This window comes from Trachurus trachurus, assembly GCF_905171665.1.
Source record: "Trachurus trachurus genome assembly, chromosome: 6".
Lineage (NCBI taxonomy): Eukaryota > Metazoa > Chordata > Actinopteri > Carangiformes > Carangidae > Trachurus > Trachurus trachurus.
This window is the reverse complement of record NC_139897.1, coordinates 30,789,282-30,806,066: the sequence shown is the minus strand read 5'-3', so window position 1 is coordinate 30,806,066 and position 16,785 is coordinate 30,789,282. Positions and strand designations below refer to the sequence as shown.

General features: G+C 44.4%; 1 protein-coding gene across 1 annotated transcript; it reads right to left on the bottom strand.

The window, feature by feature from the left end:
• Positions 1 to 242: 242 nt before the first annotated feature.
• On the bottom strand, positions 243 to 13,378 carry LOC310987223 (protein NLRC3-like; the record flags this gene model as incomplete). The annotated part of the gene is made up of 9 exons (XM_083973413.1): positions 243 to 829; positions 1,536 to 1,582; positions 7,199 to 7,372; positions 7,464 to 7,637; positions 9,539 to 9,712; positions 9,826 to 11,623; positions 11,774 to 11,999; positions 12,134 to 12,212; positions 13,314 to 13,378. 9 exons carry the CDS (start codon positions 13,376 to 13,378, stop codon positions 243 to 245), a joined length of 3,324 nt encoding a protein of 1,107 aa, XP_083829539.1.
• Between the last annotated feature and the right edge of the window lie 3,407 nt (positions 13,379 to 16,785).

Below are 16,785 nucleotides of genomic sequence, written 5' to 3'. Positions count from 1 at the left end.
CAGTTGTGTCTGTTTACCTGTGACCAGCTCACAAACAGCCTGTAAAGTTGATCATGAATCATCCATATTTAAAGGAAGAGGAAGAAGTTTACAAGAGTCATTGAGAAAATATTTTTTTTAAATCAACTGATTTAATCCATGAATGTGAAAACGTGAGTGAGAGACAGAGACAGACATGTAGAGACTGAACTGTCTGTTCAACAGTGAGAAGGTTTCTGTGACAGGAGGAGACTCTGATTCACTCAACACAGAGACACTGAGGAACCAGGGAAACAGAGTGTAAACCCAGGATACAGAGGTTGAGTGAAGGTGGTGTTGAAGGTGTAGAGGTGGATCAGTGAGTCAGAGGAGACTCTGTAGAAGGACAGAGAGCCAGCAGGACAGTCCACATACACTGCTACTCTGTTAGAGACAGAGGAGGAGGAGGAGGAGGAGGAGGAGGAGGAGGAGGAGGAGGAGGAGGAGGAGGAGGAGGAGGAGGAAGAGGTGATAGGTGTCCGTATGTCATTGTGCCAGATGGAGTAACCATCATCATAGCACTCCAGACTCCAGGACTGATCGTTCCATCCAAACCCACAGTCTACACTGTTTCCTTTCCTGCTGATTCCTCTGTAACTCACTGATATATAAACGTCTCCTCTCCACTCGACCTCCCAGTAGCAGCGACCAGTCAGACCAGTTGAACACAGCAGCTGAGGCCAGAAGTCAAATCTGTCTGGATGATCAGGATATGACTGATGCTCCTCCTCACGTGTCGCCTTCCTGTTGTTGTCAGACAGTTTGATGTTTCTGTTCACTGTGTTTGTGTCGATTGTGAGTCGACAGGAATCTGATGGAGAGAACAAGACACAGCTGCAGTTATTGATCATGTGATCAGTTATTGACAGTTTGATGAAGACTCATGACGTCAGTGATGTGACAGTGTGAAGATGGTTGAATGTGCTGCTCAAAGTTTAGTTAGTTTAGTTTAGTTTATTCATTTATTTCATTCATTTATCGAGCATAAAAACAAAAAATAAAATAAACAATGACAATACTGTAACTCTTGAATGAAAGGGGGCAGAAAGAAGCAAACTTATATTGTCTACCCCTTGTTAGAAAGAATTAATTCACAAATTAGATAGTACCCACATCCAAGCAAAGAAGAAATGGAAGAAGAAGAAGAAAAACATCAACAAATGTTTACAACAAAAGTGACATAAAATAAATTGAGCGGCTGCAGCCCAGCTACTCATCATCTTAATACATTTCTATTAAGTGTTGACATGCAACATGCAGTATAGACACATATATAAATTTACTATCACATGCGCACATGTACACATAAATACATAAACACCAATATCTGTATAGAAATCCATACAAACAAAAATGTTCACACATACATGTACACACGCAGACACTTATGCACATGTGTGTGTAATACACCTTTACGTGTGGTTTTATTACATTTACACCAGGTCATATTTCTGAATCATGTTATTTTAAACTTTTTTTTTAATAAGTAAGTAAAAATAAAGTAAAAACACACTTACATCTCCATGGACCTGGTGTCAACCATCGGACTCCAGCAGGCTGCACCCTGAAAGGAGGAGGGGGGTCAGAGCAGCACGTTCTCTGTCAGCATGCACACATGGACATTACATGGCTCTCACACACACACTGTTTTATCACTGTGTTCACATGGAGGCTGGTATGTATGGATGAACACTGAGGACAGAGAAGAAGGAGCTGGAGTCTTTATCTAGTGATGATACAGAGCAGGAGGAGACGAGGAGGAAACACTTCATCATGTGTTTTCTCTATGTGATGTCACTTCAGAGTGAGACACACACTTTCACTCTCTGACTCTCAAGTTGCACAAACACACGTCACAGCAAAGAAGATGAAGACACAGCAGGTGGAGAAGAAGAAGAAGAAGAAGAAGAAGAAGAAGTTTGATGAGGAAGGAAACACACTCAACACGTTTGTTAGAGCTCAGTGAAACATAGAGTTTAGTGAGAAACACTGAGTGTGAACACAACTTGTGTTTGTTTGAAGAAAACTCCCCAGGAAGCTGAAGAATGAGGCTGTGAGCAGGTTTCCACAGGAGCCACAGCAGCAGTGAGTGGATGAAGGAGCTCTAATAGAAACCATCTGATCACAGTGACAGGACGGATCAGGATCTCATGATCAATGACTCTGTTCTTCTCTGCTCTTCACACAGATCAGCTGCAACACACTGACTCACTGAGATCAGTCACATCATGTGGAACAAAGCAGCCGTCCTCAGGACCAGTCCTGAGCTCCATCAAACCTGTCCACATATTTTTACTGGACTTGAAGTCAGAGTCCAGAGGAAGCAGAGAAACTGTAGAGCAGAGAGAACCAGGCTCAGCTCAGAGCACATGGACTCAGACAGGAAGTGAAGCTCCAGCTGCTGGAGACTTTCAATAAGGAGCCACTTTGGCTGTCTTTACACTGCACGGTTCAAGTGGCCCAATTCCGATTTTTTTCCTCTCAAGTGGCTCAGATCGGATCTGTAACATGAATGTGTAAACGGGACAAAAGCTCATTGAATCGGATATTGTCAAATCAGATTCAGGCCCCTGTTTATGTGGAAATGAATCAGATACAAATCGGATATCTGCTATGGGTCACTTCTGATAGAACATGTAAATAGCAGGGGTGCAAACTTCTCAAAAGGTGCCAAGATACCGACCCCCTACGGCGGTCCGGGGGCATGCTCCCCCGGAACATTTAAAAAAAAAAAAAAACTTTAAAGGTGAATTTACAGTCAATTTTAGCATGAGACTAGGGTCCAGATTTACTCAGGTTTGCACAGCTTTTGCTCGTGTTAAACCTGCACAATCTGTCTCTCCCCCGCCTGTGGTCAGTTTATCCAGATATCGCCTGTTAGGAAATTTGCTCCAACGTTTGTTTTAGGAGAAATACAGAGGTAGTCTGAGGCTAGTAGGCTACATCCATGCTACCGGCACGTCTCAGGCAGTAGCCGGTCTACTGAACCGATAGCCCGGGGCCGACTCCGTCGTCTTCACGCTGGCGATAATGAGCCGAGTAACTTTATCCGAAAGTTTTTAGAGGTTTCAGGGCTGTACGTTAACTTTTTCAGCAGCACTAGTGCTACAGAGGCTGACAGTTTTTTAGCACAGGACCAGAGAGTTGTAGCACACCCTAAAAAGGCCCATCACCTCTACAGAATATGTTATCCACAATAACTCGAAATGTTTTCAGATACAGAAGAAGAATCTTTATTACACTTTAACCAACCAATTTTTATATAACAGGCGTGACATATTTAATAGGGGTGAAACGGTTCACAAAATCCACTTTTCGGTTTGGTTCACGGTTTTGTGCTCACGGTTTTCGGTTCGGTTTGATATACTTTGATTGTTGGGAAAATCAATCATGCCTTGTATATTCAGGTTAAAACTGAAAGAATGAGACAGTCTGACATCTGATACATCACTAGTTGGGTTTCCATCCACCTTTTCTTATGCGCATTTTGTGAAAATGCTTGAATGGAAACGCCAGAAATTCGAATAAAGGCAGTAAATGCGCATAAAAGTTTATACGCTTGGAGGGGGTGGATTTGTCAGCGTATCGAATAAAGGAAATGCGAGTTTTTGTGATGGAAACAGATTATGCGAATTGAGGCAGAGTTTGTGGGTGAAGTGCTGCTGGACTTCACCCAGCGACGTTCAAACAAATGGAGAACAACGCCCCGGTGTCCCAGCTCTCGTCTCTGCACCCCGCGACACAAACGCGCTCCGTAACCCATAATCTTTTGTTTATGACGGTTAAGACTACACAAACACACGCCGTAACATCGTTATGTAACTTATTGATTTTTCACCGGATTCGTATGTAAACAGATGCACATGGAGGAGAGGAGCATAACCAAAACAGCGGAAAAGCGAGCAGACTGTCACAGTTCCCTACTGTCTTTCTGTGTACATATCTCATGTTACAACATGAAAACCTGCAGCATATATTCAAGTGCGGCCTATATATGTATTTTAAAATGTAGCTGGTGCGGATTATACAGGTGCGTCTATAGTCCGGAAAGTACGTAAATTGTCCATGATGTTGAGTGTCAGCTGAGTGTCAACTGTTGGATACAGTCACGCTCTCTTATGACGTATTCTCACGGTGCACTCCTCCTAATCGCAAAACACTAATGAATGGAAACGGGCATAAATTCGCTTTGCTTTTTGCGCATTTTCACAAAATCCGCTTTTAAATTCGATACGACTTCGATGGAAACCCAGCTATTGTGATAGGCTGAGGTTAAAAATAGGTGAGATTCTGGCTGCAAGAGAGTAGACATTGATAGTTCCAACATGTTTTAACTTATTGGGCAAATAAAGTTATCTAACAAATGCTAAGAACAATTAGATATTCACTGAAATATATAACCTATATTAATTGTGGTTCTTACAAAAATTATATCTTGTAAAATATAAAAGCTAAAATGTTTCTTAAAACTCTGCCCCTTTAATTAGTGCATACAAAATAATTTAACTTTAGCCTACTACTTTTACAACCACATTACCAGCAACATAAAGTGAAACAGAGGCAGAGGTGTCCTGCCACAGTCTCGTTTGGGCTCTCACCGAAATAAAACCCACTATTATTATTCTGTCAGGACCACTATGTCAAAATAATATTTATTTACTTGCACAGTTTAATTTGGCGGTATGGTACTGTTCTGGGACCCCCTGCTCTTCCACGCGCTTGCGTGGAAAGCCTGAGGCAGGAAGAGCACCTTCCTGCCCTTCACGAGCCATCATGAACGGCATAAGCAGGGAGCGCAGCAGCAAAGAAAACCCAGACAGAGCAGAGCAACCAACAAGATACAATGACAGGAGGAGAGGCAGAGGAAGCAGCAGCAGCAAGGGAGGTGACGTCGGACTAGAGCAGTTTAAATAGCGCGCCCTGAATGCAGTTCCCCAATAGGAAGCAGCCACGGGGAGTCAGCTGAGCCATCAGCTGATCTGCACAGGTGAAGACAGTTACGCTGTGCTGATTAAGAGCTTGACGTCATGGCCTGCCAGAACTAACGCTACGCTAAATTTGTGGTGTTCAACAGCATTTCAGCACTGTCACTGTCACTGTCAGTCAGCCGCTTCTCCTGCTGCTGCACAGGTCGCGCTGCAGCGCTAATAAATGCTAAACGCGCTTATCGCTAATTGGTCGGGATCGCGATCATCACACACACGCGGTCCCATTCAGCAGACCTATAAAATGCTGCTGGCGCATCTTCTAGCTCCGACTCTTTCACTCCATGCTCACAAACGTTTCCACAAGTGACCAGCTGATACACTGCTCTGCTTCTTCTTGTTGTTTACCCATAGCAGCCATGCTAGAGGGCAGATTATTTCTTAGCACAGGCTCTTTATAGGAGATTAATGTTGGTCTCATTGATTAAATCAATCACAGAAGAGGAGTGCTGCCACCACTTGTTTTCATCCAGATGAGGTGCATGCGCCTTAAAGAGACAGGTGCATCGCCTCGCCACATACCTCCCCTACATACTTTTTTTTTTAAATTGCAGATTTACACGAATCACACAAATGACCCATTTGGGATCCAAAACGGCGAATTTCGCTGAAAGGTGACAAGTTTGCACCCCTGAAATAGACAGTCAAAAAAAATATAGGAAATAGACCAATATAGGCAACAAATCGTAATTGGGCATCAAGGCCTGCAGTGTAAAGACAGCCTTTGTGGCTTCATCTGATCTGGAGTCAAAAGTGTTTGAGCAGCACAAACAGAGTCTGAAAACAGCTGTTTGATCACACACACATTCAGCCACAAACACTGATTATTACACTGTTCACTACACTCACTCTCTTCTGATTGACAGCTCCAGGCCTCTGGACAGTGATGACATCTGGATGTCACACTTGTGATTTACTGTCTCCTCAACACAACAACAGATCTCATCAGGACAAGATCATGATCTCAGAGAGACTGAGCTGATTATTGATCATCAATATCTGACCAGACAGAGACCTGATGGTGCTGCCTGATTTCTGTCTCTTATTTCCTCCTTGGTTGGAGACGCTGGGAGACAAATGTCTCTGAGCAGTGGACATGGTTTGATTCTCGTTGCTGTGTTGTTATTAGTGTGTCCACACTCAACAGGTGTCTACAGTCTCAGGAACTGTTCAGGTCAAACACTCTGTTGGTTCAGCAGCAGTTAGAGGTATAGGGTTGGAGATTCTGGAAAAACGGTTCTAGCAGGCCACATTTTGAAAATACACAAGTCAAAAGTCCCAGCCCCTTTCCTCAGACTTCTCTCTGAAGCCACGCCTTCACCTTTACGTAGATGTGGGTGAGGACACCTAAGGCGCATTGCCAGAGCTACATTGCCACTCATCAGACTGGAGTGTGGCTTTCTGCAGACCTGGGTGAAGACTGTTATCGCACATGCGAGAGGAGGGAGAGAGAGTGAGATGGCAGCTTGACTGGGCGTAGGCAGAACCAGACATGAAGGCATCTGATTGGTTTTTTCTTTTCGGAGCGAAAAGCATGGATTGGTCAGAGTTTTGTCAGTCCTGCAGCTGCCACAGAGGTCTGATTGTGTTTGTTCCTTTTTCTGAAAACATAATGAATTGACTACTCTCAGGATAGAAGGACCATTTCACCTAGTATAACAAAAGTGTTTCTGAACATGATTACCAACCAACTTACAACCTAACTTTAAAGCAGCTGCAGCTGAAATGTTGTTGTTGATACACTCTGAAATAAAGTCTGATCAAAACATCTGGAGAGACTCAGAGCACAGCTGCCAACAGCTGGTTTCATCACTGACATCTCTTCTCCTGAATATGACACAGTGAGTCATGATGAGACACAGAAGTCATGAGGAGAAACTCCTGATCCCAGTAGTTCATCACTGTGACGGATGGAAGCTGCACAGCTCATGTTTGAAACACTCAGAGATTTTGGCTTCAGTATAAACTGTGTTGGGACGAGTCAGACTGTGACAGAGGACGTCAGTGGAGTGGGTGGAGCTTCACTGTGGCCTACACCACCTCTGGATATGGTCTGAGTGATCAGATCTGATGTCATCAATGCATTAATCACCTGAGACAGATGTTAATACCAGGTGTGAACGGGGCCATAGAAAATGTTACAGCTCCTCCTCCTCTATCAGACAGTGTGTGTGGCTGCAGCAGCCTCTCCATACCTGAGAGAATCCAGTCTCCAGTCTGGATCCTCCAGTCCAGCAGACAGCAGCTTCACTCCTGAGGCTCCTGGATGATTGTAGCTCAGGTCCAGCTCTCTCAGATGGGAGGGGTTGGAGCTCAGAGCTGAGGCCAGAGAAGCACAACCTTCCTCTGTGACCAGACATCCTGACAGACTGAACATACACAACAACACACAGGAAAACACTGTCAACACCTGGAGGTGTGTTCAAGTGTCATCAGATAAACAGCTTAATGGATCCTCACCTGAGAGTCTCCAGTGTACAGTGTGAACTCTCCAGTCCACCAGACAGCAGCTTCACTCCCGAGTCCTGCAGGTTGTTGTTACTCAGGTTCAGGTGTCTCAGATGGGAGGGGTTGGAACTCAGAGCTGAGGCCAGAGAAGCACAGCCTTCCTCTGTGACCAGACATCCTGACAGACTGAACACACACAACAACAAACAGACCTCTGTCATCACCTTCCGTCTGTTTCAGAAAGCGGGATTAGTGGAAACTCTGAGTATGCTGAGTCTGAGATGAGGAAACTCCGAGTTTTCCGTTTCAGAGAGCCGGATCAGGGTAATGCTGAGTCAGTCACTATGGCAACATGTGCTGTGAAGCAAACCTGCTCCCTGGCAGGTTTGATCCATCTAAACCTAAGGTTGATGCTGAGCGTGGAGCAGGAAGGAGAGACATCGGGTAATTTAGTGAATGAAGTCATGGACGTGGATGTGAAACCTATTTAAAGGCTGTGGCAGAGCGGATCATTACAGTAGAGTCTGTTGGAAGACTTATTACCTCTATAAAAGATAGCTACTGTTTAACCACACATTGTGGATAGGCGATAATTCATTATCATCAGAGCAGATTTTATATTTATTTTTCGTCATTACATTCTTAACAGCTTTTTAAAAGTATTTATTTTATTCTTTTTTTCTTTTCTTTTCTTTTTTACATCAGAGACAGTGAACGCAGCAGCATGACAATGGCTCGACGGGCTGCATATCGCTCCGTTAGCCTATAAGACAAGACCTTGCAGGTTTTCATGTGGGACAGTGTGAACAGAAATTGTTATACATGATATTGAAGATACAGTGAACCTCTGTCGGCTCCTCTGTGTCCATAGCAACTATTCAGCAATTAAATAAACCGAAGCCAAATATTGCAACATTAAAGTAAAAGCTAAATGTCTTACTGTTTGATTTGAAGTGGATACAGCTGAACAGATCAATAGAGCTATCACATTTAAATGGGCATTTTTGAGAGGCCACAGATTACACACAACCACATAGGCTACTATTTTATATAATCATGAGAAAATGCATTGTCGACCAAAATGTATGATAAACCCTTGGTTTCGAACCCGGGCTGACTGCATAAAAGGCACATGAGCTACCAAGTGAGCTATATGACAACATACAGTATTTGTATTTTAATGAGCTTTTGTTCCATTGTCAGAGTTTTTTAGAGAACACACTGCACTCTTTTTCCCATGTCAGCTCATGCGGTTTCGGCTCAATTTGATGTTTTTAATGTGTTCATACTCCACATAAGCCTCCATTAAACTCTCGAGTTGGGTTGGAGTGAAATTCACGGCTCTATTTGTTTCTTTCTGTCATTACGAATCGTGTCATCTGTGCTCCACTGATGATGGCTTCTTGTGCTCATGGTGAACGCACCTTCCCCAGGCTCAACTTACTCTGGGTTGATTGATCTAATTCTTTTTTTTTTTTTTTTAAGTATATTTTGGGCATTTATGCCTGTATAGATAGTACAGTTGAGACAGACAGGAAACGGGGAGGCAGAGAGAGGGGGAATGACATGCAGTGATTGGCGCCCGACTCGAACCAGGGCCAACTGCAGCGAGGACTGTGCCTCTATACATGGGGCGCCCGCTCTCACCACTACACCACGCGATGCCCCGATTGAAATAATTCTGATCACCTGTTCTGAAACCAAAAACTCAAGAGTTTTCCAGTTAAGGCTCAATCAACCCTGAGCTAGGGATTTGACTCTGAGTTGGTTGAGCCTGCTTCCTGAAACGGACGACTGCTGTGTCATCAGTGTCAACAGATAAACAGCTTGATGGATCCTCACCTGAGAGTCTCCAGTCCACCAGACAGCAGCTTCACTCCTGAGTCCTGAAGTTTGTTGTTACTCAGGTTCAGGTGTCTCAGATGGGAGGGGTTGGAGTTCAGAGCTGAGGCCAGAGAAGCACAGCCTTCCACTGTGACCAGACATCCTGACAGACTGAACACACACAACAACACACAGGAAGCCACTGTCAACACCTGCTGTTGTGTTCAAGTGTCATCAGAAAAAACAACTTGATGGATCCTCACCTGAGAGTCTCCAGTCTACAGTGTGGACTCTCCAGTCCACCAGACAGCAGCTTCACTCCTGAGTCCTGCAGGTTGTTGTTACTCAGGTCCAGCTCTCTCAGACTAGAGGACTGGGAGCTGAGGACTGAGGACAGAGCTTCACAGCTTCTCTTTGAGAGGTTACAGCTGCTCATTCTGAAGAGATAAACAGGCGAATTAAAGAAGAAAGGAATTTATTTTTTGTCCTGTTGAAAACACAGACCGGTCATTATATAATGATGAATAAATCCAACTATCTCTACACTTACAGAGCTTTGTTAGAGGCTTTGACCACTGGCAGCAGTCTCAGAAGAGCCTCTTCTGAAGCAGAGTATTTCCTCAAGTCAAACTCGTCCAGATCTTCTCCTGATGACAGTAAGATGAAGACCAGAGCCGACCATTGACCAGGAGACAGTTCATCTGTGGAGAGACGTCCTGATCTCAGGGACTGTTGGATCTCCTCCACTAGAGAACGATCATTCAGTTCATTCAGACAGTGGAACAGGTTGATGCTTTTCTCTGCAGAGGGAGTCTCTTCGATCTTTTTCTTGATGTACTGGACTGTTTCCTGATTGGACCGTGACTTACTTCCTGTCTTTGTCATCAGATCTCGTAGGAGATTCTGATTGGTCTTCAGTGAAAGACCCAAGAGGAAGCGGAGGAACAAGTCCAGATGTCCATTTGGACTCTGTAAGGCCTCGTCCACAGCGCTCTGGTAGAAAGGTGTAGATGTGTCTTTAAACACTTGAGACCACAGAGATGTTGTTTGTTGTTGTGACAGCAGGTTGAGTCCAGAGTTGATGAAGGTCAGATGGACATGAAGAGCAGCCAGAAACTCCTGAACACTCAGATGGATGAAGCAGAACACCTTGTCCTGGTACAGGCCACTCTCCTCTTTAAAGATCTGTGTGAACACTCCTGAGTACACTGAGGCTGCTCTGATATCGATGCCACACTCTGTCAGGTCTGATTCATAGAAGATTAGGTTTCCTTTCTGCAGCTGCTCAAAAGCCAGTTTTCCCAGAGACTCAATCATCTTCCTGCTCTCTGGACTCCAGTGTGGATCTGTCTCAGCTCCTCCATCGTACTTGAACTTCTTCAGTTTTAGATAAACCACCAGGAAGTGGATGTACATCTCAGTCAGGGTCTTGGGCAGCTCTCCTCTCCTTCTGGTCTTCAACAGCTCCTCCAGAACTGTAGCAGTGATCCAGCAGAAGACTGGGATGTGGCACATGATGTGGAGGCTTCGTGATGTCTTGATGTGGGAGATGATCTCTCTGGCCTGCTCCTCATCTCTGAACCTCTTCCTGAAGTACTCCTCCTTCTGTGGGTCAGTGAACCCTCTGACCTCTGTCACCATGTCAACACACTCAGGAGGGATCTGATTGGCTGCTGCAGGTCGTGTGGTTATCCAGAGGCGAGCAGAGGGAAGCAGTTTCCCCCTGATGAGGTTGGTCAGCAGCACGTTGACTGAGGTGGACTCTGTCACGTCAGTCAGGATCTCAGTGTTGTGGAAGTCCAGAGGAAGTCGACACTCGTCCAGACCGTCAAAGATGAAGACCACCCGGAACTGATCAAACCTGCAGATTCCTGCTGCTTTGGTTTCAGAGAAGAAGTGATGAACAAGTTCCACCAAGCTGAACTTTTTCTCTTTCAGTACATTCAGCTCTCTGAAGGTGAAGGGAAATGTGAAGTGTATGTCCTGATTGTCTTTGTCTTCAGCCCAGTCCAGAGTGAACTTCTGTGTTAAGAGTGTTTTCCCAATGCCAGCCACTCCCTTTGTCATCACTGTTCTGATTGGTCGGTCTCTTCCAGGTGGGGCTTTAAAGATGTCTTCTTGTCTGATGGTTGTTTCTGGTCTGTCTGGTTTCCTTGAAGCTGTTTCAATCTGTCTGACCTCATGTTCATCATTGACCCCTCCAGCCCCTCCCTCAGTGATGTAGAGCTCTGTGTAGATCTGGTTCAGAAGGGTTTGGTTTCCTGCTTTAGAGATCCCCTCAAACACACACTGGAACTTCTTCTTCAGGGCAGATTTGAGTTTACGTCGACAAACTGCGGCAAGATGTTCTGAATGAAAACACAAGAAATCAGACCAATAATAAATTAACATGATAATTCCTCTAATAATGACTATATCAACATGTTTCCCTCCATGTGTTGATGTCAGTGAACGTCTCATTTGTTCATCATGTTGAATCTTTAGAGAAATCCTCTTACTGCTCTGCAGACGCTCAGCCAGCTCCTCCTGCTTCCTGCTCCTCAGGAGCTTCACTGTGATCTTCTCTAACGCCTCTCTGATGCTCCTCTGCTCTTCATCCTCACTGTTCACCACCTCCTCATCCTCCCTCTGACTCCCTGAGCATTCTGGGTAATCTGGACTCAGAAGCTTGTGGATCTTCTTCAGCTTGTTCTTCACAAAAGTGACCATGTTCTCCTCCAGCAGCTGGAACAGAAACTCTATCAGTGACAGCATCAAACTAAAACCTGACAGACTGACAATCCACTGGTGTCAAAGTGCAGCATGGAGATGATTGTGAACACAACAGATGTAACAGCAGCTGTTGGACATGTACCCACCATAAACATGGAGTCCAGGTGTGTTTGATGCTGCTGGGCAGACTGACCACTGGGAACCTCTGAGCTCTCCTGGTCCACTCTGTGGAGGAATCAGTGTCAAGTGAACATCAGTACAGAGAGATAATACAAGATGGACTTTATATGTCCCCTGAGGACGGTCACAACAGAGACACTTTGATTTCAGACCTGGTCCAACAACATGTTGTACAAACTGGTTCATTTCTACAATAACCTGAGTCTGAATGTCAGTTACAGCTTACATCTGATCAGCTGATCCACGTCCTCCTTTAAAGTCAATAACCTGGTCCTTTGAGTTGTTGCTCTTTAGAGACAGACAACTGGGTTCAGGAGAGTCTGGTCTCTGCTGCTGGATCCTGAAACAACAACACAACTGATGTTTAATAGTTTTAGGATTTCAAAAATAAGTTAATAATTTAATGGCAATAATAAAAACAGTTAAAATTGATAATGATAATGTCATCATAATTCATAAAAGATTTAAAATGTCTTACTTTAAAATGTATGAGTTAATGTGTACATGATAAAAATCTGTGTCTTTAAATTCTTTGCTATGATATCACCTGACAGTTGTAATTGTGACCGGATGTAACAGTTGTTAGTTTGGAGTCAGATAATGATGGAAGCAACACAGTCTTTTGACCATGTGCCAGACATTGTAATTTACTTTCAAGTTTTCAAGTAAACATTATAAAATCAAAGGAAAGTCGCCATGTCTTGTCGCTCGCGTAACAAAGTGGTGTTTGTGGAATGAGTTAAAGGGCAACTTCGGTTTTTTTCAACCTGGGCCCGGTTTTCCTATGTTTTTCTGTATATGTGAGTGATGGATAACACTTTTATTGAGGTGGCTCCAGTATTGAGCCCGGCAGGCAGCCTGCAGCCCAGCTAACGCTCTTACATGGGGCAAGTGGCTCCCGTCAAAGTTCGCGGTATAAACAGGCATTTTTTTCAAATTGACAGGCTCAGATAGTTACAATGAGTGTCCGACAACATACCAGACCCTGTGGTCGGCACGGCCTCGCTGAAATTGTCTGCCGCTGCGCTGGAATCTTGATTGAAACTCAATGTAGGCTACGGTATGGAAGCTCAGCGGCGCTGTTTTCAACTGGTTCAACTCGACCGCAGCAGGAGGGGTGTGTTTGATTTCAGCTCCGGGCCAGACCGCAAGATGCCGTTGATGCGCGGCTTGCTTGTGTGCCTGCGGGGGCGGGGCTCATTGGGGCTCATAGACTCCGCTCCGTTCAAACCTGGTGCTGAGTGTAAACACACCCCACCGGCACAGAGCGTAGAGAGAGAAGGAGACGGAGACGGAGAGCTGCAGCTACTGTAGCGAGCCGGGCTCTCCTGTGCTACAAAAGGTGGCTGTTTAACCCGGATAGATCTCCATGGTAATTTATTATTTATGTTCAGAGTTTCATCCTAAAATCAGCTGTAAAAACGCGGATGTTACACTATTACAGCTGGCGGCACCTTTACTTTGCAGTGGATGTGGATCAGGACGGGGCGTTTGACCGGAGGGAGAGATACGTATCCCTGCGGCCGCCTCAACCCAAATTTTGGCCAGAAAAAACCCTGAATACGTTAATTTCTCCTTTCTAGTATGTTGTCGGACATTCATTGTAACTATCTGAGCCTGTCAGTTTGAAAAAAATGCTCGTTTACGGCGAACTTTGACGGGAGCCACTTGCCCCATGCAAGAGCATCAGCTGGGCTGCAGGCTGCCTGCCCGGCTCAATACTGGAGCCACCTCAAAAAAAATATTATCCATCACTCACATCTACAGAAAAACATATGAAAACAGGGCCCAGGTTGAAAAAAACCGAAGTTGCCCTTTAATGTTTCGAACCTACTTTGACCGGAATAATCGATTTTTGTCAATAGACAACAAGAGAAGTGACAATGTCCCTTTAAATAGTTTTAGATTTTCAAAAAAATTAGAACATGAACACAAAAAAACATGAACCCAAATAAAAAACAATGCTTGATTTGTTTTCTTATTCCTGAAGATAAAAGCTGTATACAATGATGATGAAGGATTTTTCCACCTCGTGGGGGTGACACGCAGGATAGGGCCACTCAATGCGGGTGCATGGGGCGGGTGCTCTACCAACTGAGCTAAACACCGACCCTGATGAAAGATTTTTTCACCCCAGAAAATATCATTTTTTCAATTTCTTCTTCAATCTTTTGGTCTGTAAATGAGTTCAAGTTTCTAACATACTTTGAATGAAATTATTGATTTTTGTGAATAGACAACAAGCAAAGTGACACAGTGTCCCTTTAAATAGTTGTAGGTTTCCAAAAAAAAAACATAAACACAAAAAAACATGAAGCTTAATAAAAAACAATGTTTGATTTGTTTCCTTATTCCTGTAGATAAAAGCCGTAAACAATGATGAGGGATTTTTTCACCTCAGAAAATGTCATTTATCTCTTTGTTTTGTTCTGCAGATGAGTTGAAGTTTCTATCTTTACCTGAGTTTTGCTCGTTCTCTCTCTCAGTATTTATGCAGGTTTGTTTGTCTGCTCCTGTAAAAAGCAGCTGCTGAGATTCTGCTTCAGCTCCTGTAACTGATCCTCTGTCTCTGCTCTCTGTGTCTGACGTCACTCTGAACTCACTAGAAATCACTGATCGGCCCCTCGCCCTGTTGCACACCTCAAAGCTGCCACCAGGAGGCGACTTGATGCAGCCAACATCACCATGTTCCTTCTACCAGGTGGAAACAAGACCATGAACATTTAGAGCAAATGAAAAGATGATTTTAACCCAGTGGTTATTTCCTGTTTTAAGTAGAAGGTGCTGACATATTTCCTGTTGCTACTGGGCTGCACTGTGAGAATTACTGAATATTAACATGTGGATGTTCAGGCAGGGACTCTTTACTGCAGCTGGACAATGTGTGTCTGAGCTGTAACTCTTTTTGACTCCACAGGAATAACGTTCAACAGAAACTCAAAAGCTTTGAAATTTAGTTTTGTCTTACATCTGATCAGCTGTTCCACGTCCTCCTTTGAAGTTAATGTACCGGCCCTTTGACATGTTGCTCTTTAAAGGGATAGTTCAACATTTTGGCAAATTGGCCCATTGCCATAATCGCTATAGTCATAGCAGTAGGTTCATTACCTTTAATTGTAGGTGTAAGCTATTTTCAGTACGGCGGAGCGCAGCAGCTGGCTGCTCAGAGTTACGCTATGGAGGCTAATGGAATTTCTTGGTTTCCCTCATTAAACTCATCAAATTCAACATCCCAAAACTCCACAGCGCTTTTGTAGACAAGTTGTGACCTGCACAACCACCACGCTATGAGATAATGACGGAACGATACGAAACGGAGCCGTTTTCGAGGTAAATACAGGGTAAATACGGAGACTGCTTGCTGAAAAACTGTCCCTGAACGCAACGCGCATCAGCGGTTTTGTATGAATTTACCTCGAAAACGGCTCCGTTTCGTATCGTTCCGTCATTATCTCATAGCGTGGTGGTTGTGCAGCTCACAACTTGTCTACAAAAGCGCTGTGGAGTTTTGGGATTTTGTATTTGATGAGTTTGATGAGGGAAACCAAGAAATTCCCTTAGCCTCCATAGCGTAGCTCTGAGCAGCCTGCTGCTGCGCTCCGCTGTACTAAAAATAGCTTACACCTACAATTAAAGGTAACGAACCTACTGCTATGACTATAGCAATTATGGCAATGGGCCAATTTGCCAAAATGTTGAACTATCCCTTTAAAGACAGACAGCTGGGTTCAGGAGAGTCTGGTCTCTGCTGCTGGATCCTGAAACAACAACACAACTGATAAATGTGCATGTTGGAGAAAAACTGATGAAAAAATATCTTCAATCTTTTTATAAGCACAACAACTGACTTTTAGACAGTTTTAATTCTGACCTTTGACCTCTGGTCTGGCCCTGATGTCCCCCACACAGAGTGGTTTTAGAGGGAGGGGCTCCCTCCTCTCTGTCCTCACACTGATCCATGCTGCTGAGGTCACATCCACATCAGCTCACACACACTTTGTAGCTTCACCTGCAGAGGAAACACACATCATTCATGTGCACAGCAGCTCACATGTCCATCATGTCTCCAGCTGCTCCTCCACTGATTGGCTCTTCTTCTCTGCTTCATATCAGTGTCAGCTGAATGCAGTCACACAGCAGTGAGGAAGAGGAAGCTGCCATCAGCTGCTGTACTTCTACTATCAGTCCACTAGATGGCGTCATGAAGCTGCAGTGAAGTGAAGAGCAGCCCAGCAACATGATCCATGGACGACTGTTTCCATCACTGACACACACAAGGACTGAGATCCACTGAGTTGATGTGACACCGTCTCTGTGTGGACAGCGTCCCTGTAGAAAACCACTGGATCAAACAAGCTACAGCTGATTGTTACACACACAACAACTGGGCCTCAACTCAGCTGCAGTACAAGCAGGAAGTAGCACAACAAGGAAATACTCAAGGAAAGTACAAGTACCTGACAACTGTACTGATGATAGGCAGTAACAGTACTGATCAATAGACTGTAGTAGCTGTTGAAGCAGGAGTCTCTGTGGTGTTCACTGTCTTTCTGAACATCATATTAAAAACCCTGTGAGCCGCTCAGCCCGCCACACTGAGTCCACATCAGTCCTGTAG